This window comes from Orussus abietinus, unplaced genomic scaffold, assembly GCF_000612105.2.
Source record: "Orussus abietinus isolate OABI.00-Male unplaced genomic scaffold, Oabi_2.0 scaffold633, whole genome shotgun sequence".
Classification (NCBI taxonomy): domain Eukaryota; kingdom Metazoa; phylum Arthropoda; class Insecta; order Hymenoptera; family Orussidae; genus Orussus; species Orussus abietinus.
In genome coordinates, this window is record NW_019394794.1 from 8619 (window position 1) to 30520 (window position 21902).

General features: G+C 45.9%; 2 protein-coding genes across 2 annotated transcripts; both read right to left on the minus strand.

The window, feature by feature from the left end:
* Positions 1-17283: 17283 nt before the first annotated feature.
* LOC105700194 (putative ammonium transporter 3) lies at positions 17284-19021 on the minus strand. Its single transcript, XM_023433294.1, has 5 exons — positions 18728-19021; positions 18350-18635; positions 18121-18278; positions 17941-18052; positions 17284-17865 (listed from the first exon to the last, which is right to left on the minus strand). Exons 1-5 carry the CDS (start codon positions 18843-18845, stop codon positions 17604-17606), a joined length of 936 nt encoding a protein of 311 aa, XP_023289062.1. The 5' UTR covers positions 18846-19021; the 3' UTR covers positions 17284-17603.
* A 153-nt stretch (positions 19022-19174) lies between these two features.
* Positions 19175-21857, minus strand: LOC105700198 (gamma-aminobutyric acid receptor-associated protein). Its single transcript, XM_012425850.2, has 3 exons — positions 21335-21857; positions 20441-20638; positions 19175-19984 (listed from the first exon to the last, which is right to left on the minus strand). The coding sequence occupies exons 1-3, from the start codon at positions 21422-21424 to the stop codon at positions 19919-19921; spliced, it is 354 nt and encodes a 117-aa protein (XP_012281273.1). The 5' UTR covers positions 21425-21857; the 3' UTR covers positions 19175-19918.
* Positions 21858-21902: the final 45 nt, after the last annotated feature.

The following is a 21902-nucleotide window of genomic DNA, read 5'->3' on the forward strand; positions in this document are numbered from 1 at the left end:
ACACAAATAATTTTTTGACTCAAAGAAACTTAAAGGAATTGTCATCATTCAGAAGAAATATTGCATCCAATTTATTCCAGTTTATTTCAGTAAAATAATTATTCTTACAAATAGCATAATAATACTTTCGTACTATTCAAAAAATGTTTCTTTGATTTACTGAATATTTTTCTTAGTGTACACAAATTCTATTCTTAAAAAATGTTAATATTATTGTATGCTCATTTGGATTTTAGACCGTAATAAATTACGGTCTCGTGCCGGGGCGGCACGAGACAAATCGTCGCACCGGCGGGGTCCGAATGCTTCCGACGCCCCGCGAACGTAGGTGCAAATGCCCTACATTCGATGGAACCCGATGGCTGATGAACATGGGAGGGGGTTTCCTCGAAACCTCGATTTTTTTTCTGTTTTTAGGAGCCGACAACGCAAAATCGAAAAATTTGCTTCTTTGCAAATTTTTGATTTACACGGATGTGCGAACCATGCGAGGGGCCGGTTGGTCATTTCCAGCAGATCCGGCTCGATCCAGTTGACGGAAAATTAATTTTTGGGGCACAAAAATGCGATTCGATGTGATCCATCTGAAAGCATTTAGAGTCCAAGTGACACAATGCCCTTTTATCTTTGTTTACGCGGGGGGGGGGGGGGGGGGGAGCCGGCCCGGTCCGAGACTGAACCAAATGCTCAAACAGTTGATTATCGAGGCGCTCAGACCCGAAATGCTTCCGACTGGATCACATTTACCAGTACCTTTGCGCCCCAAAAATTATTTTTCCTTCAACTAGATCGAACCGGATCTGTCGGAAACGACCAACTAGTCTCTCACAGGATTCGTATATTCGTTTTAAAATTCGAAAATTTGCAAAAATGCAAATTTTTCGATTTTTCGTTCTCGACTCCAAAAAACAGGGAAAAAATCGAGGTTTGGAGGAAACCCCCTCCCATGTTCGTCAGCCTTCGGATTCGTAGGGGGTTTCCTCGAAACCTCGACTTTTTCTCTGTTTTTTGGAGTCGAGAACGAAAAATCGAAAAATTTGCATTTTTGCAAACTTTGGAATTTTAAAACGAATGTGCGAATCCTGTGAGAGACTAGTTGGTCGTTTCCGACAGATCCGGTTCGATCTAGTTGAAGGAAAAAAAATTTTTGGGGCACAAAGGTATTGGTAGATGTGATCCAGTCGGAAGCATTTCGGGTCCGAGCGCCTCGATAATCAGCTGTTTGAGCGTTTGATTCAGTCTCGGACCGGGCCGGATCCCCCCCCCCGACCCCCCGGGCCCCGCGTAAACAAAGATAACCGAGCATTGTGCCACTTGGACTCTAAATGCTTCCAGATGGATCACATCGAATCGCATTTTTGCGCCCCAAAAATTAATTTTCCGTCAACTGGATCGAGCCGGATCTGCTGGAAACGACCAACCCGCCCCTCGTATGGTTCGCACATCCGTGTAAATCGAAAATTTACAAAAATGCAAATTTTTCGAATTTTTGTTCACGGCTGCAAGAAATGGAGAAAAAACCGAGGTTTCGAGGAAACCCGTTCTCATGTTTATCAGCCATCGGGTTCCATCGAATGTAGGGCATTTGCACCTACGTTCGCGAGGCAACCCGTTTCCATGTTCGTCAGCCATCGGGTTCCATCGAATGTAGGGCATTTGCACCTACGTTCGCGGGGCGTCGGAAGCATTCGGACGCCTCCGGTGCGACGAGTCCGTCTCGCGACGAGTCGGCTCCCCCCGGGCCCCGCGTAAACAAAGATAACCGAGCATTGTGCCACTGGACTTTAAATGCTTCCAGATGGATCACATCTACCAATACCTTTGCGCCCCAAAAATTATTTTTCCTTCAACTAGATCGAACAGGATCTGTCGGAAACGACCAACTAGTCTCTCGCATGGTTCGCACATCCGTGTAAATAAAAAATTTGCAAAAATGCAAATTTTTCGATTTTGCGTTCTCGGCTCCTAAAAACAGAGACAAAATCGAGGTTTCGAGGAAACCCCCTCCCATGTTCGTCAGCCATCGGGTTCCATCAAATGTAGGGCATTTGCACCTACGTTCGCGGGGCGTCGGAAGCATTCGGACGCCTCGGGTGCGACGAGTCCGTCTCGCGCCGGCCCGGCTCCCCCCGCGCCCCCCGGGCCCTGCGTAAACAAAGATGCAAGAGCATTGTGCCGCTTCGTCTCCGGAGCCGCCACGGATAGTACCGATCTGTAACTGTAAGATGGCTCCAGACGTACGTGGAATTCTATCTTACCGACAAATTGGGCCCCAAGGTAGCACTTTTTCTGCGGCGCCATCTGGCACAATTATCGGCAACTAATTTTTTACCCCAAGAGCAATTACAGAGCACGTGTTATCCACGAAACAAGCGTGCGTTCTTCAGAAATCGTTTATAAAAAGTATTCTCAATATTTTCCCACCTGACTCTGTAAAATTATACGACTATGTTGTTCCAAATTGTCCAGACTCGGTCCTGAAACTCTTCATTTTTTATTCTAGGCCTTCAAAAAGCGTGAAAATATCGAAAATAAGCCACGTTGGTTCTAGTCCATGATAAGTTAATAAATTTTTTTATGAAAAATGAAATTTCGCAAGTTTCAGGACCATCATTAGGGTCTCCGTATTCATGTACTGAAATTTGAAACGATTCGGTTCACCCAGTTCGGAGAAAAGTTTTATAAACGATTTGATCCCTCAGAGACGCCTTTCACATCCCCTTAAGACAGCATTTTTACATCGTGAGTTCGTATTTGATTCGTGCTCGAGACAGTTCGAAAAATTGTCTAGGAAATACAAAAGGGGTTTCGCACTTCGCGAACAGATGGAATTTCGCGGAAGGGATCGGACTTCGCAAAACTGAATTAATTTAAAGGAGATTCGCACCTCGCAAGGAGGTGAAATTCAAATTATAAAGGGTCGCCCTTCATGACCAGACGTTAGTGGAAGATTCGCACACCGCGAAAAATGACATATATTAAATGAAATTCGCACTTCGCGACAACGGGAATTACTTAAACGAAATTCGTACATCACGAAAAGTAACTGAAATATATTAAACGAAGGTCGCACTTCGCGAAAACGGGAATTAACGTGTTGACCGCTTAAAACAACATCCTTGAGTTCAGTTCGACACGGCTTCCTGGTCCGACCGAGGAGAGAGGCAGCAATGAGATATTTTAATATAAAAGGCGCCGCTCACGCGAGACTTTGGCCGCGAAAATACAATTAGGCCGCTCACACGAGACTAGGCCGACAATTTCGGAAAATGGTCGTTCTCACGAGACTAGGCCGAGAGAAGCAAAAGAGGCCGATCACGCGGGACCCTGGCACCGGTTACCTAGGGAAAAATGCAAAACGGGAGAATCTAAGCAAACAAAACCCTACTCAACATTTTCTAAAAATGTACTGCACGCTCAAACCTCGGGTTCGGCGAGTGCGATGATCCTCCTGAGGTCGCGGCGCTACGTCGAGGCAGGGGACGGCAGGAAGGCAGCGGAATTGGGCGTCTTCCTAGCTCGGCGCTCGTAGACCAAGAAGGCAGGGTCCTCGCTGCGGGTCTCCGGGCAGGTTCGGCGGCTCTTCGTCGGCGGCTCGAAGTTCTTCATGATTGGCCGCCGTCGGCTGCCAAGTTGCGTTAGCCAATTGACAGCGGTCGCGTTCGGAATTAACGGAATTCTGAATAATGACAGCCGCAGCGCGAGCCGGTCCGGCGCACGTGTTCCCCCGCCGGATTTGAAGTCGCGCCCGCGGTCCAATCGGGCGCGCTGTAGGAGCGTGACGTCATCCGTCTGGCGGCGAGTGTTGTCGAGGGGCGTAACTCCTCGAGACTCGGTGGCGTCGGTCCTGGGCTCTATAGAGCCAAAGTTCCTCCAGCTGTAGCCCGGGGGTGCCGACATCCCTCGATGTTACGGCTCTCGGGTAAGGGGACTGGTGGGCCCTTCCGCCCTGGAGTCACCGCGGCCTGGCCTCGGCATAGGAGGGCGACGCAAACCCCCATGCCGCTCTTGTAGGGACTCCGTCGAATCAAAGGACACGACGGGGGGGAGGGGTCCACGGCCACCGCCAAACCGCCCTCCTCCAGCCATCGGTGACGGGCCGGAAATCCGGGTACGGACGCGGTGACCAAGCGACGCCGCCATAGGTCGGCCCTCGCCGTCAAGCGCTGGGCCGCGGATGGCTCGTCTCGGCCCTACTCCGCGCGGCTCCGGTACCCATGGGCGAAGATCCTCTGCCAGCGTCGCTGTTCTCTTCTGAACTCCCTCGAGGGCGCCCTTGTCCCGCGATGGATGTTGTCGTCGTGTTGTCCGCACTCGCCTCACTGCGAGGACGTTCTAGCGTCTAAGCTAGAGGCAACTTATGATACCAAAAAAGAAACCAAAGGGAGAGCAACGGAAATTCGACCTCCTCTCCTCCTTGACCTTGAGTGTCGAGTATGCTGAAATAAGACGTGGATTAAATGATACCAATAAAATATAATACCACTGTCTTCGGAAAGGATTTTAATGGATTGCAGGATTAATGTTTAACATTTGGAGTCCTGGGGTCGCCCACAGGGTGGCATCGTCATAATACATATGTCTAAACATAATGTAGTATACCATTGCGAGTACTATATACAGTATCAATTTTGATAATTTTTCAGTACCTGAAGTTAATTTTCCAGATTTGGAAGCGGTAACATATACATAATTAGGTTTGAATAATGTTTCTTGTACTAATGGACTGAGTTCACCGCTTTTTTTCCTTAAGAACACTAAGAAGCGGCGAAAGATGTTTACCATCACCTGAAATTATTGGCTGAATTGTGTACCTATGTGTGGTAAACGTAACTAATTGTACCAAGCATTTAATTTGGCTTTTTCCTTCAACTGCGTGTTGCCGACGCGATGGACATGATCCGATAATTGCTGGGTCGCTTGGGGGGCCACCAGCCATGGGAATTACGCAAGAGCCCGCACCTCAGGTAGAGCATTCGCTTGTCTGAGGGGTTGGCCGGGATTTCCAGTAGGAAGTGATCGTTCGGGCAGCGCGGAACGATATAATATGGAGAAAGTGTGAAGTGCGTGCTGTCGACGAGGAGGGAAGACGGCGGAAGATGTGCGAAGTACAAGTGCAGTGCACGTAGCTTCAGAGCAAGGAAACGAAGATCGTAGAGGCGGCCGTCCTAGGAAGGCCGGTGAGGATACACCGCGAGAAGTGGTGGAAGCTCAGGTAACCGTCCGGGGCGGGCCTGGGGGGACCGTCGTTTGGGCACCGAGGGTTCGGGAAGAAGACGACTTCGGCGGGCCGCAGCGGTTGGTGGGACCGGGCCGTGGCTCTCCCGGGTTTCTTCCCCGGTCGGCTTCCAGGGCCCGCTTGGGGGAGGCCGGCCTGTCATGGGGCCTTGGTGCCTCGAGATCGGCGCTGCCGGTGGCCCGGGTGCGTGGCGCGCCCCACTTGGGGCTGTGCTTCGTAGGGCCGCGTGTCCGTGTCCGGGTCCGACGGCTGGACCGTGACGGGTCGGTTTGGAAGTCCCCTTGGCTGGGCGGGGTCGACGCGGGGTAGACCGATCGGGGTGCGCGGTTCGCGGTTGGAGGTGTCTCGTAAGTGAAACGGGAATAACGCTGTGGCGCCGGTAATGCCCGACGGCGCGTCCGTCCCGGGCTGACGGCCTGGGCGGGCCTGGGCGACCACGACAAGACCGTGGTTATCCCGTAAAGACCTGCAAGAGGATCGAGACCGGGTAGCCGACCAATCACCGACGAGGGTGAAAAACAAGAAATAAAGGACGCCGTGCAACCTAGCGGCAACTAAGCCTGGCGTCAATACTGCGAGTATTCGTCCAGAATGTATTTCTAACGAAAACCCACTTTGATCAGAATTGAAAACATTTTCTATTCCTTTTTTTATAAATTAACTGTTTGATTTCATCGGTGAAATCATGAGCGGTTTTTGTAAAATATTCTGCGTTTTTTAAGCTTTTTTTGTAATAAATTGATTTATCTTCCTTCTTACAATTCTGTCAGCTTTTTTAAAATTATTTACCCAATGTTTTGAGGCTTCAAAACAAAAATCTTCATGTCCAATTTTTTTTTGAGCTTGTAGAGCCCACCTTTGTAAAACTAAGTCATGAATTATAAGACCAGATTCCACCGCAGCTTTGAAATTTTGAATAACAAAGGAACAAATTCTTCCAATTTTTTCTCGGTTGGTATCTCCTTTATTTAATACATGCGCCAACGTTTTAATTGTGTTATTGACTGAACTTTCCGAAATCTGTTTTGAACCGTTTTTAAAGCCAAATTTCTTGTTATTCCAATTCTCCAGAATTTTACAGCTCTTGCCTTATAGCCGTAATTTAATCCTTTATCATCTGACGTGCATTGCTGTTAATTTTCGTCGGTAGTCCAAATTTTTTCATTTTCTTCAATAATTTGCATTTCAACATCTTTGTACAGTTCTTGAAAATCTAATATTTCATCTTCGATTATTTCAATGCCATTAAATTTATTCATAGCGTCAAGGAGAATTTGTTGTATACTGTTTTTTTTTTTAAATCAATTTTCTGCAGTGTTATCGGAGTATCTGCTAAATTTAGCGTTTGAAATGAAGCTTACAATAAATGTAGCACATTGATTGGGTTGACAATCATTTGTTACGAAGTTACCTGATTTTCCTCAAAATAGAGAGGTGCGCATTACATTAAGTATGGGTCAGTTACCGGAAGATAAATATCGAATCCAAAGCAACTATAGTATCATCTGGTTAAACCGGAAAAATAACAACGAGTGGAGCAATCATCGAGGAATGTTTTGGCTTATTCGCACGCCTTCCGCACCGAACTGCACTCTGGACCAAAATACGGGACCTACTCTTCCGTCAACATAGCGACTTCCTGAGATCCCGATCAAGCTTCTAACAACAAAATCCAAAAACAAGGAAATTGGACCCTGACCTCACGGGTATCTCAAGGATAAAATCTCGTATAAAAACGGCACCGAAAAAAAAGCAGCGAGCAGTCTAAAGAGGGCAGTCTAAAGAGTTCAGTCTCAGGAGCTAGTCTGAGGCGATCAGTCAGTCCACACTCCGTGTGGCTGGGGATCTCTGAACAGGTGACCGTACTGTAGTAACAGCTGTGCGTTTTGATACTCCGACATCCACGAGCCAACAGTGAGAAGAACGACGGCGCTACAAACTCCCGACCAGCGACAGAATCTTAGGAAGCTCCAACCCTAGGGCACGCCCCGGTTTGAAGGCGTTCACGTGCAGTTCATCGCAACCGGCAGGACGTCGGAGAGACGTTACCGGAAGTAAAGGCCTCTGCGAAGCCAAGGTACAGGTCCTTTTCGAAGAGCTCCACTCTTTCACTCTTTAATCACTCTATTTCGAACCCTATTCCAAATTACTAACCCGCAACAGAATTCGGTATTCACCTATCGGCAACGACTACCAAATCGTAACTCATTAGCCGCCCTTACTGAGTAAGGCAAAGCGCACCTTGCAAGCAAAGAATCTCGCGTCAGCATTCCGCAATTAATACGCGGACATATGTCGTTACACTTCCGCAAGCGGCTAGCGCGCAGCCGCCGACGTTCTTGTCTCATCTCGTGACGATCCGCCTAGCACAGTATATCTTTTGCGCACCCTGCCCCCATGGACACTGTACTTTTTCAGACCGGACATAAATGACTCTATTGGGGTGAACTTTCCGTTGGGGTAGTTGTTACTATGGTGACGTTTTAGAGCTCCATCTTTATGAAATACTGTTCACGTCATGAATTTTAATTGCATTCGTCCGAAGATTACGTATCTTTTACACTTTTTATTATAAGACAAACGTAACTATTGGGTTGTTCGGAAAGTAATTTCGTTGTTTCCCAACAGAGGACTTAATTTTTTTTTTACGGCCAAATTCACACTTAAGCCGCATAAACATTATATATTTTGACAGCTGATCTAGCAAGGCTTGCTTGTGAAAAAGTTTGATTGATTCTAGGCAGTAGTTTTTGGTTGGTACTCTTTCAAATATGGAAAGTGAAAAGCGGCATTTTCGGCATATTTTACTTTTTTACTATCGAAAAGGTAAAAATGCTGTTCAAGCACAAAAAAATTATCCGATGTGTATGGAGAAGATGTATTGACAGAACGCCAGTGTCAAAACTGGTTTGTAAAATTTCGATCCGGAAATTTTGATACTGAAGATGCACCACGTTCTGGAAGACCACTTAAAGCTGATGAAAACACAATAAAGGCATTAATTGATGAAAACCGGCGAATAACAACTCGTAAAATCGCTGAGAGATTAAATTTATCGAATTCGACCGTTCGTGATCATTTGAAACGCCTAAGTTTAATCTCAAAGCTCGACATATGGATTTCTCGTGTTCTTACGGAAAGAATGTCATCGCATTGACGTCTGTGATTTGCTTCTCAAACGTCAAGAATATGATCCATTTTTGAAGCGCATCATCACTGGGGACGAGAAATGGGTTGTCTACCACAATGTTACACGCAAGAGGTCATGGAGTAAAAAAGATGAACCGGCTCAAAGAACTTCGAAAGCCGAAATTCATAAAAAAAAAGGTGATGGTATCTGTTTCGTGGGATTTCAAAGGAATCGTTTTTTTTTTTGAGATTCTACCGAACAACACAACGATCAATTCTGAAGTGTACTGTCAACAGCTGGACAAATTGAATGATTCACTTAAACAGAAGAGACCAGCATTGATCAATAGAAAAGGTGTAGTGTTTCACCAAGATAATGCGAAACCTCATAAAACTTTCTTAACTCGCCAAAAGCTTCTACAGTTTCTATGGGATATACTGCCACACCCACCATATTCTCCAGATCTGGCACTTTCTGATTATTACTTGTTCCGGTCTCTACAACATTTTTTAGACGGTAAAACCTTTACTTCAAATGAGGAGGTCAAAAATCACCTGGATCAGTTTTTTGACAGCAAAAACCAAACATTTTATGAGCGTGGAATCATGCTACTGCCAGAAAGATAGCAAAAGGTATTGGACCGGAATGGACGATATATAATTCAATAAAATATTTATTCGCTATAAAAAATCGTCTTTCATTTTCATTAAAAAAAAACGAAATACTTTCCGAACAACCCAATAATTAATTAGAGGCGCCTCACCCCTCAATAGTGATAGAAGGTCATTAAACCACTATTTTAACATAATAAAATAATTGATGCTTAAAGTTTCTTAAGAATCTAATGACCATGTTCTACGTTTCAAGTCTCTATACGTGTCTTTGTATGATTAGGGGTAGTTTACCCCCAGGTAAAAGTGAATACCGATAAGAACATTATATACCAAGCAAATTATGACGTATTTTAAATTTACAACAAGCTTTACTCACCACATTATACTTCAAACTAGCAATTTTTATATCTCTTCTTTTAAACTTTGAGGGGCTGTTTTACCCCCTAAATGTGAAAACGGGCCGATATAAAAGGATACGTGTTTCTTATTTTTAGGTCCTCTGAAACATATCTGAGAACCAAAACAATCGGAGTCGGACACCTGAAAACCCTTCCTTGTAAGATAAAACAAGGAAGAGTTGTACGGAAGCCTTGTACGGAAAGGTGTATTTATAAGTCGGAAGTTTTGTAATTAACCTTTTCAGCTCGGTTGTCAAATGTAGTTAATAGCCACTGAATGCATATTATCTAAATTAAATACAAACGACTATTACGTAAAACAATTGAAATAATCTCTTAAACTTCGTCTTTTTGAACATGTGATATAGTATGATTCAGGGAACGATTACATTACCAATGAAATTGAGAGTACAACATTGTTACGTGGCGGCCGAACGGACGCGAGGCCGGGGAAATTCGGGTAGGGATTATCTTGAATTCTCTCGTAACGAATGCATTAATCTTGTGAGATGACCCGAGCGGCTAGATTAACTTCTCTGGTGGGATCTGCGGAAATGAGGACCGGAGGAGGGTTTCAATGAATGGCAATGTGGACAAATGTGATGTGATTGTTGTATTTGTTCGTCAGTAATGTTTCGTTATAATAAGTTGTGAGGGGCAGTCGAAGTGCCTTGATCTGATTTTCTCTGGGTTTATCCTACTTCCGCGTTTACGCCGAAGTTCTGGTGCGGGGATTCTTCGTTGTTGGAATGGTGGACTACGCGTAATTCCAATCTATCTCGCGATGCTGAGATTTCAGGCTGAACTGTTCAGAGGAAATTAAGGAAATCTTATTCTATCCGGTTAACCGGAGCTGGGCATGGAAATGGCAATAATGGTTAGTATTCGATTTGATCGGAGATGGGGATTAAGAAGTAAGATTAGAATGAAATCAAGATGAGTCAAGTTTGCAAAGGGTCCTCTACCTGGCTTAATCAGCGGCCGAATTCGGTGTCACTCTCCTTTAATCGACCCAGCCGGATGACTGCGCATGAACACCTTCGTCCCGTGGAGTGCCATAGGGTTGGAGGTCTCCTAGAAGCCTTCTGTCCAACGGAAGACGCAGTGCCGCCGAATGTTTCAGACTCGGTGAGCTTGGATCGCCGGAGTACCGGATGGCACTATTGCGGCTCGCAGGACAGGTGATCTTCGATAGGGAGTCCGGCGGTTCCGGTTTCTGACTAGCTAGGAACGGAGTATCGAAGACCAGGAACTCCACTCCAAATCGTCCACTAACGTCGACATTGACTAACTTGTGGCAAAACGGTTAAAGGCTGAAAGGCCCCGCTAATTTGGCGGTTATTTGTTTTGTTGGCAGGGTGTTCCAATTGGTGGGAGGTCCTAGGGCCCAGGTGAGGGTGGCGTTTCTGGTGCGTGCTGATGCGCTATATAGTCATCGGATTGTTTGCTTCGAGTCGATCGATGACTTTTGTGGAGTCGTCTTGGCAGATGAACTTGTCGTGTCAGCTAGCCTGGTTCCGGATCGTTTCGCAAGAGTTTCCTAATTGCGTGCCTGTTCTTGGATTTCCATGACTAGCTACCGATGATCGAACTATGTTTTTTCCCCTAGATTCGAGGTATTAATGGTGAGTACGTAACAACATACAACTTTGTCTATTCAACATTTACTCACCACCTACAATTCTCTGCTTAATGTTAATGATGGTATATCTGCCACACTTTCATCATGTACGTACTGTAACGAGTCAAAGTATCAACGTGCGCCACTGTACCGCGACCATTAGTTCGACGCAATTCGCGCATGCGCGGCTACATTGCGAGGCGAGTAGGAGGGCCTCAGGAGGGGGAACCATGGCTCGCGAACGCGGAGCGCAGGACAGACGCTCTCTCGATTTTCAACTTTGGTAAGGAATAGTTCGCAATGTGTTCATACGTTAATTTGTTCCTCACCGGTTCGAAGCTTTGTCGAACGGTGAGCATCGGGACGAATACGTGTGACGCGTTCAGGTCGGAACTCGTCTAAAGGCGCTGATGACCGAGCATTGCCGCTCTGATTCAGTATCAGAGCGAGATCCCGGGGTGACCGTCTTGAACTTAATGAAGTTATATTTCAGGACCTAATTTCAGTGGACCTGGCAAAGCCGCCATCCGACTCCCTTATCACTCCAACATCCCTACCAACTTCCCACCGGCCCAGCATTCCAGCAGAACCGATCCCCATCAACCCCGACAAACTCTTCACTAGCTAATCTCCGCGGCTGGCTAATTTAAAATAAGTCTTACTAACTCCCGTAGAGCTAAGCTTCGGGAAGAATCATAGACTCGCGGAACCAAGTAGTCCGCGACGCGGTAACAAAACTCAATCATTAGCAATAGATTCACTTTAGGTTGATCAGTCACACCCACAGTAAAGTTAGAATTCTCTGGATGAGGTTCAAAAAAGAACCTCAAATTCATTCCTCTAGCATCGGCTATCCCTTCGCTCCGATTAGAATTCGACGCGCAAATTGAGGAAAACAGGAGGTCGACAAACTCAGTGTACGAATTAGGGACTAACTGTCTATAATTCCTAACAACTTCAAAATTGCATCTAATAACCCGAAATTCCGTTATTCCAAATCATATCGATTCTATGATGAATCAAAAGAGCGCACCGCTGATGGAATAAGCCGCTCTAACTGAGAATCTATTTCTCATCCTTTCCCTTCCGAAAATTCGAGACCTAAGTAAAGGAAGTGCCTCTAATTGAATTAGGATTGCCCCTAATTTAATTAGAGCGATCTTAAAATAGAAGAATATTCTCAGAAAGTTAAATCGCCAACTCGGTTTAAACGGTTCAACTCCGGTACACCTGTGGTTAGAAAAACTCACTCAAACCGAATTCTGTCAGCAGGCCTCCGGAGTCTCCAAATATTGACACGCTCAGCCGATCGTTTGCGAAACACTCTCCTTGCTCTCTCGCCAGTCTCAAATCTTCGGAAAATTAAAGTTAAATTAACTCAAAAGTCTCAGGAATCGGCGGGCTCGAACCCTCGAAAGGTGCAATTATTCCGTTGCAGAGGCTTGGACTAAGTGCAGACCATTACAATACATGCAGATGTTAGAATATGTAATATCAATGACATGTATTAGTGAATTATACATGGTTCTCATTTACTTCATTTTCAACTTTTGTAGCACATTCTACGATACACTTATGCTGCGTCTCAGTCTGTTTGGATTTCGACCCCTCACTTAGGTGCCAGTACCATTATATGCTCCATCCGTAATAAATAAATCTCACAAAAATTAATGTTGTAAAACTTAACATTTCATTTTTTGCTTTATAAGAAATATTATACTTATATAATAAGTTTGCCGATGAATCAGATCAGTTTTCTTTTTCACTTCCATCTAAGAACATGTTTGTGCTAGATTATATGATACAATTTCTATTTTACGCTTTGTTAATCACTATTCGATCAACACTCCTCATTTTTCATGAATTGGGAATCGAGAATCGTAAAAGAAATTTCGGTCCAGAACATTAAAGCCGATACCGGAAGGGTTACCTCTAACTTTTGAAGTGAATTTTATTCCAATTTGACAGCTAGGACTGCATTTGAAAAATTCCTGATGATGTAGCACTTACACCGAAATCTGAAGAAGTTAGGAAGCGCTGAGCGCAGTAGTTCTGGTGCACCCCGTGAGGGCAGCAGCCCTCAATATTCAGCAAAATATCGTTCGAAAATTCGTATGAACGTTGACCTATCATGAGAGTGCACAAATGTTAGTCAGTGACTGAGCCTACGACGATGATGTTAACAAAACAACGATTTTGAGACTGCTAAAAACTTTTCCGTGCCATAGGTATCTTTACGTAGATACCAGTGTGACTTCCTCTTGTTGCACGCTTGCATCGCCGACCCTCGCGGAACGTTTCCCAAAAGCCCTAAAAATTCCTTTCCCCCGTGCGACGACCTCAAGTGCCCCGAAGACGCCGTGTGCTGCACCCCGATCCAACGGGTACAGCCGCGGTGCTCATTCGGGTGCGCCGGGGGTCCCGTCGCCGGGCCCTACCCTCGCTCCCTCTCCCTCGCTCCCATTGCCGAGTCCCATCCGGCCGCTCTCACCCTCGGGGCCTGCCCGGCCTCCGCTGGCGGGTTGAGCGCCCCGAGGCCATCAACCGGCGCACGTGTCCCCCTTGACCCATGCGCCGGCGCGCCAGGCCTGCTCGCCTGGCGCACACCTCGCGCAAGGGTATAATCACCCGGAAAAAATAGGTAATTCGGGAAGGCTCCCCGATCGCGGGATTCGCGTCTCGCGCGGTTCGAACCCCGCGATCGGACGCGAGGCCCCCACCTTCTCCCCCCCCCCCCGGCCAACCCCAACCACGGCCCGGGGGAGGGGGGGCACGTGGGGGCCCGGATCGGGTTTCGGCGCTACCCCTTCCCTCCCCTCTGACATTCCGCACCCCATCCCCTATCATCCTTCGATTCTGCGAGAGCCAGGCAGCCGCAGGATTAATCGGGCGGTGAGGCGAAACCGGGGCCGTGGCGACGCCGGGACTCCGGTCCCGGCGCCTCCACGTCGCCCCGGAAAAATCCTGCGGGGCGCGCCACTTTGAACGAGAAAACCCGGCGTAGCCTCGCCAATAAGTGTTTTAGACAAGAAGGTCCCCTTAAGGGACGGCGTTAGAGTAAGATAGCATAAGGACAATTTCAGTATAAATACGGGTCCACCGGGTCCCAAAAGTCAGTCTCATTGCACCCGGACCGTCGCGCACGGCCGGAGGCTCTACAATATACCACACTTTTCCACCGCTAAAAAACACGAGTTTTTCTCTTCGTCCCCACCCTCGGTGCAAGCGAGCCCCACAGCCCGCCTGCGCCTCGAGGCATCCGCTGCAGGATGCGCTCCGCACCGCGGAAATCCCCGCTTCTTCACGGGACGCGCCGCGCCCTCGCAGAACGCCCCGGCGCTCCACCTCGCGGATCACCTCCTCCGCCGCCTGCCCTGGGATCCACCCGCGCACCGTACCGTGGCCCCACGCGCCGCGACGGGCCCTCGCGCGCCGCCTCGCGGGCGCCCGCACGCAGCATTCAACCCCGCGGCCCGGAACACCACGAAGCCCACGCAGCCCTCACCGGAGCGCGTGCCCCCGCGCCACAGACAGGGAGGGCGTCAGACCGCACGAGGGCGCGCCCGGAGGCGCGCCATCGCGAGGACCAGGGAGGCCAACCCTCTCGCGCCGGCTCCCGCCCCCGCCGCCTCCACAGCCCCGGCCGACGGTCCCGTCGCCACCGAAGGTCCCACAGGATACGCCGGAGATCCGGTCACCGCAACCTCCACCAACAATCCTCCAGCCTACGGGGACCCCAACCGGCTGCTCACCCGGGCCGAGGCCGTGGGGTGGTTTTCTGAGGCCGCCGCGGACGGTCTTCGCACACCCAGTGGCCCGCCATCGGGCCCTCGACCTGCTGGTCGCACAGATATTTCGCCACGTGTGCAGACCGCCCCTCAGGCCGACCTAGAGTTAGAAAATTCTCGGTAACATTAAATTGGAGAAGGTAACTGTGAAACATACCGTAAGTTACCGGGAACATTGAGAATTTAAGAGAACGTTAATTTTGTTATTTATGCTTTAGGTTTCTTCGTTTAAATAACTTTTTCTTTTCAATCAACTTCAAAGTTCAAGCTATAGAGTAATAATTACTATTAGAAAATATTGATTATAGGGTCGTATTTACCTCCAGCTAAATATATTCACGTATCTACAACTTCACGGAAAATTCCATGCGATTTGTTTCAAATGAACTTCCATTCTGCGACGAAGCGAATGGAAGGTTTTGATTGGCTACGGAGAACGTACAACGGAAATTCCCCTCTACGATGTTTCTCTATAGCTAATCGAAACCTCTCGTTCGATCTGTTGGAAAATTCAAATTCTCAAAATTTCTCGATAAAAAAGTCTTTGGAGAAATTACCGATAAGTTACCGGGAATTTCTCTTCGTTTCTAACGTAACTTACTGGATTTAGAACTCTAGACCGACCTCGCCGCCGACCCCACCGGTCGCACGGTCGTTGATCCCCCACCGACGGTCCGAGGCCCGTCCGGGTCTCGCCTTGCCCCCCCCCCCCGGGGGGGGCTCGGGGATCCCGGAGCTCACCGCCCGGACCGCTCTGAGCGTTCCTGCTCCCGGGGGGATCTTGGCGCGGCCACCGACGAGCCGCCGCCCCGTCCCCGCGGTCCCCCGCCGGGTGCAGCCGGCCTAGCGGACCGCCGAAGTACCCCCCCCCCCCCGGTCCGCCAAGCTCGCCCGTCGCCCCCATGACCTCTTCGGGCCGTGAAGGGGGAAGCGGACCGCCGTTAGGGGTGCGCCCCCCCCCCGCGGATCGCGACGCGAGTGATGCGAACACGCCTCCCGTCCAAAAAGAAAAAAAACTCCGAAGTGCCAAAGTGCAACGCGGTCGAACAATTGTCGCGACGGCCGCGCAGGCCGATCGCGAGAACACTGGTTCGTCGGAGGTGTTCACTAATCCATTGCGCCCGTGGAGCGCTGAAGCGTTCGTTCCGAGGTGCAGAATTGCGAATAAATTGTGAATGTAGAGTAGACCGTTCCTTTTGTTGCGAATTGCAGTTGTTATAATTACGAGAATTGAGTAAATCCTTGAAGATCTCGGATGCGAATAAAATATCTTCGCTTTTTGGCCCGGCTTTTTGTTTCTCGGGGCCCATGGTCATGGACGTATAATATATGGACCGCTCATTGAGTGCCGCTCGCAGAACGGTGAGAGAAAGAGAACCATAGTAATCGAGTCAACGCTTCTGTGCTGGTCGCATGCGCGGTAAGTTCTTGACAGTTGGTTGACAAAAAATATACACATTCACATTCGCAAATTACTTCACTGCGCACTCCTGTAGCGAGATTCTGTACTTCGCTGTCGGTACGTATCGATATCGGTAACTACCGACAGTTGTCGCTTGCGCGAACGACACCAGCGACTCGGTGCGATTCTGTACTTGCAGTTTATCGAGACTTGTCGATGCAAGCGATGGTCTCGACGAGCCGATACATTTTACGCGAGATTTGACAACGCTGTGCATTGCTACCAATCAAATACTAGATACATACCTAGAGAATTCATTTGTAAGGTAACGTATTATACATGATAAAACTATCTATGTTTCTGTAGTTGATGTTTTAACTTCGTTTCGTCTTATATTGTGAATGCTAGTGACAGGAAATAATTATTTTCTAAGAAATAAGTGATTTTCATGTTATGCAAAGTCTGCTGCCATTTTGAATTTTTTTTTGCACCAAATTAAATAATTTTGGTGTCATAATTTTTGTTATTTTTCACAAGTGTTTTTATTTTGTATCCTAAATTTTGGTTAAGTTAATGATTTGGATTTTGCTTGTTTAATAATTTTAAGGCTGTCGAAGTATTTTGAAGGCAGAAATCGCGATCCTTACTGTATACAGAGTGTAACAGAACTCGTAGCCACGGTTTATACAGCGCTATCCTTGTTGCAAAAGGAGTCGAAAAGTTCCGTTCCATTTTTTCGTAACGTGCATAAATTTCCTCTAATAACTAATTGAAGCACAGCCAGACAATCGCGTTCCCGAACAAAAGGCATGGCGTAAAGAACGCCCATAGGGCTCCGTTCGGCTGTATGCGGCGTAGCAACCGCCTCCGGCGTCCTCTGTTGGGGGGCGTGATTGATTGGCTGTGCTTCAATTAGTTATTACAGGAAATTTATCTATTGTAGGAAAAAATGGTGCAGGACTTTTCGACTCCTTTTTCAACAAGGATAGAACTGTGTAAACCGTGACTACGAGTTCTATTAAAGCCTGTATAACTCTGTAGCGTCTCGTTCGAACTCAACACACAAGGCGCGCTTCTCGCACCTCTCAACGCTACGAATTTCTCGTTGAAAACTGTGTTTGGCTCGAAACTCTACTTTCTTGATCTGTAATGTCTTTCTTGATCTGTAACGTTTCGCTCAAATTTAACGCACAGGTCGCGATTCTCGCATCTTTCAACGCTACGGGTTTTTCGCTCGACACTCTACCGAATTTCTTCATCTGACGCGTCGCACTAAATTGGCTGTAACTTACATTATTATTTCGATTTTAAAATTGCGTGTGCATACTTCAAAGATGTACTTTCGATGTATGAAGAAAAAAGAAAATCAGTTTTTTTAATTTTACAAGAGAATCCCCACTTAATAACTACTCTAAAATGAGACCGAGATCAAATTACTTAATTTTCTTACATGCTCCCAAAAAATACCTGTGACCGACACGAGCGCCCCGAGAATTCCGTTGATTTGACTAAGAATGTCTATTCCTTTAGGATTAGTCAGGCTGAAACCAAGGCCAACCAAACCACCACCCACACTACCCATCATCGTTGAAACCGCAGCTCTTGCGGCATAGGTCCACTTCCGGCCACTGATGCCATAAGTACTCCCACTATTGAAAGCCAGCCAACCCCACCTTACATTTTACCGAATATTTATTTTTATCATTTTGAAACTTTTCGGGCATATGTACGTTTTGATAAAATCTTACCAAAGAACAAACAGACCCATGATGGCATTCACCGGACAACCCATCGGTAAAGGATCGATGCCATTATCGTATCTTCCCAATCTTGGTCCGAGCATCATAGCGCAGGCTAAAGCTGAAGAACAAAATTGATTCTGCGATATATCACCAAAAATAAATGGTCAGTCCCAGGACAGATTTTACCGGAAACTCCACCGACGAGGTGCACTGTGCCAGAACCAGCTATGTCAACAGCACCCATACTTTTGAGAAAACCATGGTCTCCCCATACCCATCCAGCCGGTATACAATACACGATCGTGTTGAGCGAAGAAAACAAGCAATAAGCTTTAAAGTTGCATCTGCAAAGTCACGGAAATCAATGAAACGGAGCAATCGTTTCTTTTCTAATTTTTTTCTACAGTATGTTTACCGTTCAGCCATCGCACCACTGACTATTGTTGTCGAAGTAGTAGCAAAGCTTAATTGGAAAATAAAAGCTGCACAGATAGGTCCCATTAATTCGTCCTCAACCGAAGGATCTATCAAATACCCACTAATTCCAATAAAGGGATTTTTAGGCTCATCTCTTCCGATACTCATACCAAATCCAAATATCCAGTAAGTTAGACCACCAAGAACAATGTCTACTACGTTTTTCATCATTATGTTGACTTCATTTTTAAGCGAAACACAACCTGATTCCAACATTCCAAAACCTGTTCAGTAGTTTTGGAAGAATTGAGATTTGAAGGAATCAATTAAATTTTAATGTGCACGGTAAAGTGAACATTCGTTGAAAGTATCATACCAGTTTGCATTGTGAAGATAATAAAGGAATTCGTTATGATCCAATTGCTGTCTTCTGGAACGAGGTTGAAGGCTGAATTAACATACCTGGTTCTGTTTTCGAGGCTGGTAGTGTTCATATCTCCACTGTATATTTTTATCGCATTTTCGAACTATTAGTACAAGTAAATTCTGACTGAAAGAACGCTCTCGAAAGAAAGACGAGGTTGCTTCGATCGCAAGCGAAGGACTGAAGGAAAACAAATAAAAAATTAACGAAACCTACTCTATTCAGGGTACTGGTTGATCCACAGGTTCAATCCAACAATCCAATCCATGTTCTAAGCCAGTGATCAAATTAAAGTGACATATTTATACGGTCATGGGAGCAATGTGATGTCAATCTCTTTCCGCAAAAAAATCTAGTGGAATAAACTTTAAAATGGACGAGGAATCGCGTTCTTCCCAATCGATTTTAATCTTTTTTTATTGGCCCACATTTTGCCATTACAGAGAATTTTTTTCTCGCTTTCTGTCCATCCCTCTCACCACTGTACAATATACTATAGATTCGTTATCGTCTGATCCTCCAAACTACCTTTTCCATTGAAATGGACAATACGATGCGGACGATACTAAGCCTAAAAAACAATTAAATCATATCACAACGTTCACATTCCCAACAGCGATGCTTTCTCACTGTCTTACAAAGTTCAGCAAGCAGTATTTAGCCAATTGCAATTCATTCATACGCCTGTTTATAGATTTTCTATACACGGAAAGGAACCCGAGTAAAAAGATTAATAGTAATAGTGTTAATAATTCTACGAAATAATTGCTATTTTCTTTCTTTTACCCCGTACGTTCTCGGTCAATGTATACAACTAATTTCTTCCTATGAAAAGACTGAATTTTAGTAGCATGTTGAGCTGATCTGATTATTGTTCACCAATTTCAACAAATTGGACAAGCAGCTAAGATGTTTCTTCCATCCATTGGTGGCCCAAAGCAAAACGAGGCTTTTAAGGATCTCGAATGTTGTCACAAAAAGTTATCGAGTAGAGTATATTCTTTGTTTCTTTGGTCGTCCTACTTCGTTTTTGAAAAGCACGTTAAATAGACTACATCGCACATTTTGTGATTTTTCATAATGTCGAAACTTTCATATCGCAACGTATCTTCATTTTTCTGGTTCTTCATTTCAATGGATGTTTTAATTTCCATAGACATTCTCATCACTGTATGCTATATAAAGAAAGAAGTCTTCCTCGTGATGTTCCTACAAATAAAAAACTTCAGTTTCTATAAACCTTCACACTTAATCAAATCAAAAACATTAAAACATTATTTAACAACATTGGTAATCAGCAGGGAATATAAATTTATAATATGTAAAATATCAAATAAATTATTAAAAGGTACACGATTGATTAACACGTTAAGCGTGGCGCCAGTCCCTGGGAACCAACAGTGAACTTTCCGTCTAACCAGGGTCAGTCCCTGGAGACTAACTCGGTATCAAGAATCCTATATATAAAAATTGTGCTGCCTAAACAGAAAGCTCAGCAAAATCGATTCAGTGCTTAACGTGTTAAAAAATATTATTTTGAGGTACAAAATAAACACATTTAAAAATAACAGAGGTAATGTATTTCATGCAATGACATACTCAATCTCATTATAATTAAAATAAAAACAAGCACGTAAGAATACTGGAAGTTAATAACTTATTTACCTGATATAACGAACCCATAGTAGCACTCGTAGGTGGAATGATATTATTGACAAAGAAAAAGAGAGCATCCTCAGGTCTGAGATGAATGCGTTTGCGGATCAAAAAGTAAAACTGGCCAACGGTCAGATCTGATGGGACAAGGTACTTTTGTTTGTCTAAATCGCTGATCTTAGCCTTTGGTGCCTTTTCGACAATAACCTATAAAAATGGTTTCATATTAAATAGATGCAAAAAATGTACCTGAAATTACCAAATGATATTCTGTGATCAAAAGGTTCTCTGTTAATGGCAGAATCGTATCTAGAAATCGAAAATTACAAGAAAAATTATTGCTCAAATTGGGAATTGGTTGAATTCTTCGACTGCATAATTCATTATCAATTCCCAGACAACGGTCGAGCAATTGCACTCTCGGAAGCTCTTTTCGCGAAGTCATCGAGTCCGCGCTCTTCTTCCTTTGCTGATGGCACCATACCGCGAATTTATGTACCTTTCTTTTGGGACCTTCGATTTCCTCCGAATTTTGTGATGCTTGCGTGGGAGGGGTCAAGAAAATTTCACTAAAGTGTCAAACGCCAACATGTACTAATTAGGGTTTTACAAAATCGATAATCTTCAGGAATCAAACGATCTTGGCGTTTCCTAGTTTCCTACAAGCTCTCATGGGCTTCTACGGACTATCGCAGACCCTTGAAAATTCGAACGAGTTTCTGCGACGCAGAAGCCGAGACAGAACAACCTTGGACGGAGATTAACGTGAAAAGTGCATTCACGTTGGCCTCCGGTTACCAAAGGTCCCGGGATATGTGCGTGCACTCATCGGAATCCACGATCTTAGCCGATCGGTATTTATGTAATCGAAATCGCAGCCGAAAGGGACATGAGCCTACTCACAGGCACGCGATCCGGATATTTCCGTCGGATCTTCTCGCCCTCGGCCTTCCTTTTCTCGAAGGAATGCTCCTCCTTGTACTGGAACTTCATGTTCAGCCGATGCGTTGCGACGCAAGCGGGCTTCAAAGGGAAAGCTTGTTCTTTTCACTCGGCCAAATTAATCAGTATTCGCAATACGCCAGAGCGGAACCAAGCAGCTGCTGAAAATTGCTGTCACAACAATCGCCGTGCGCGTCTACCGCCGTGTCGTGCCGTGCCGTGCGTCAGTCTGCCGCAACCCCCCAACCGTTGCGCTCTCCCTATTCATTGCGTCGATTCGCGGCCCATACCTAGTACTACGCCCTTGAAACTAGTCCCTATTCAACTCTGATACTAGATGACTTCCTACGGCACTATACGCTAAGTGGTATCCTTGGTCGTCAGTACTTAATTTTTTAATAAATATAAGACAAACAATGTTATTCGTTTTCAATAAGTTGACGCCAAGCTTCGGTAACGATGACTTGACTGCAAGGAAGTCCAACATGGCGGATGAAAATAAAACTGAGTATTCGGAGACGCGGCAACA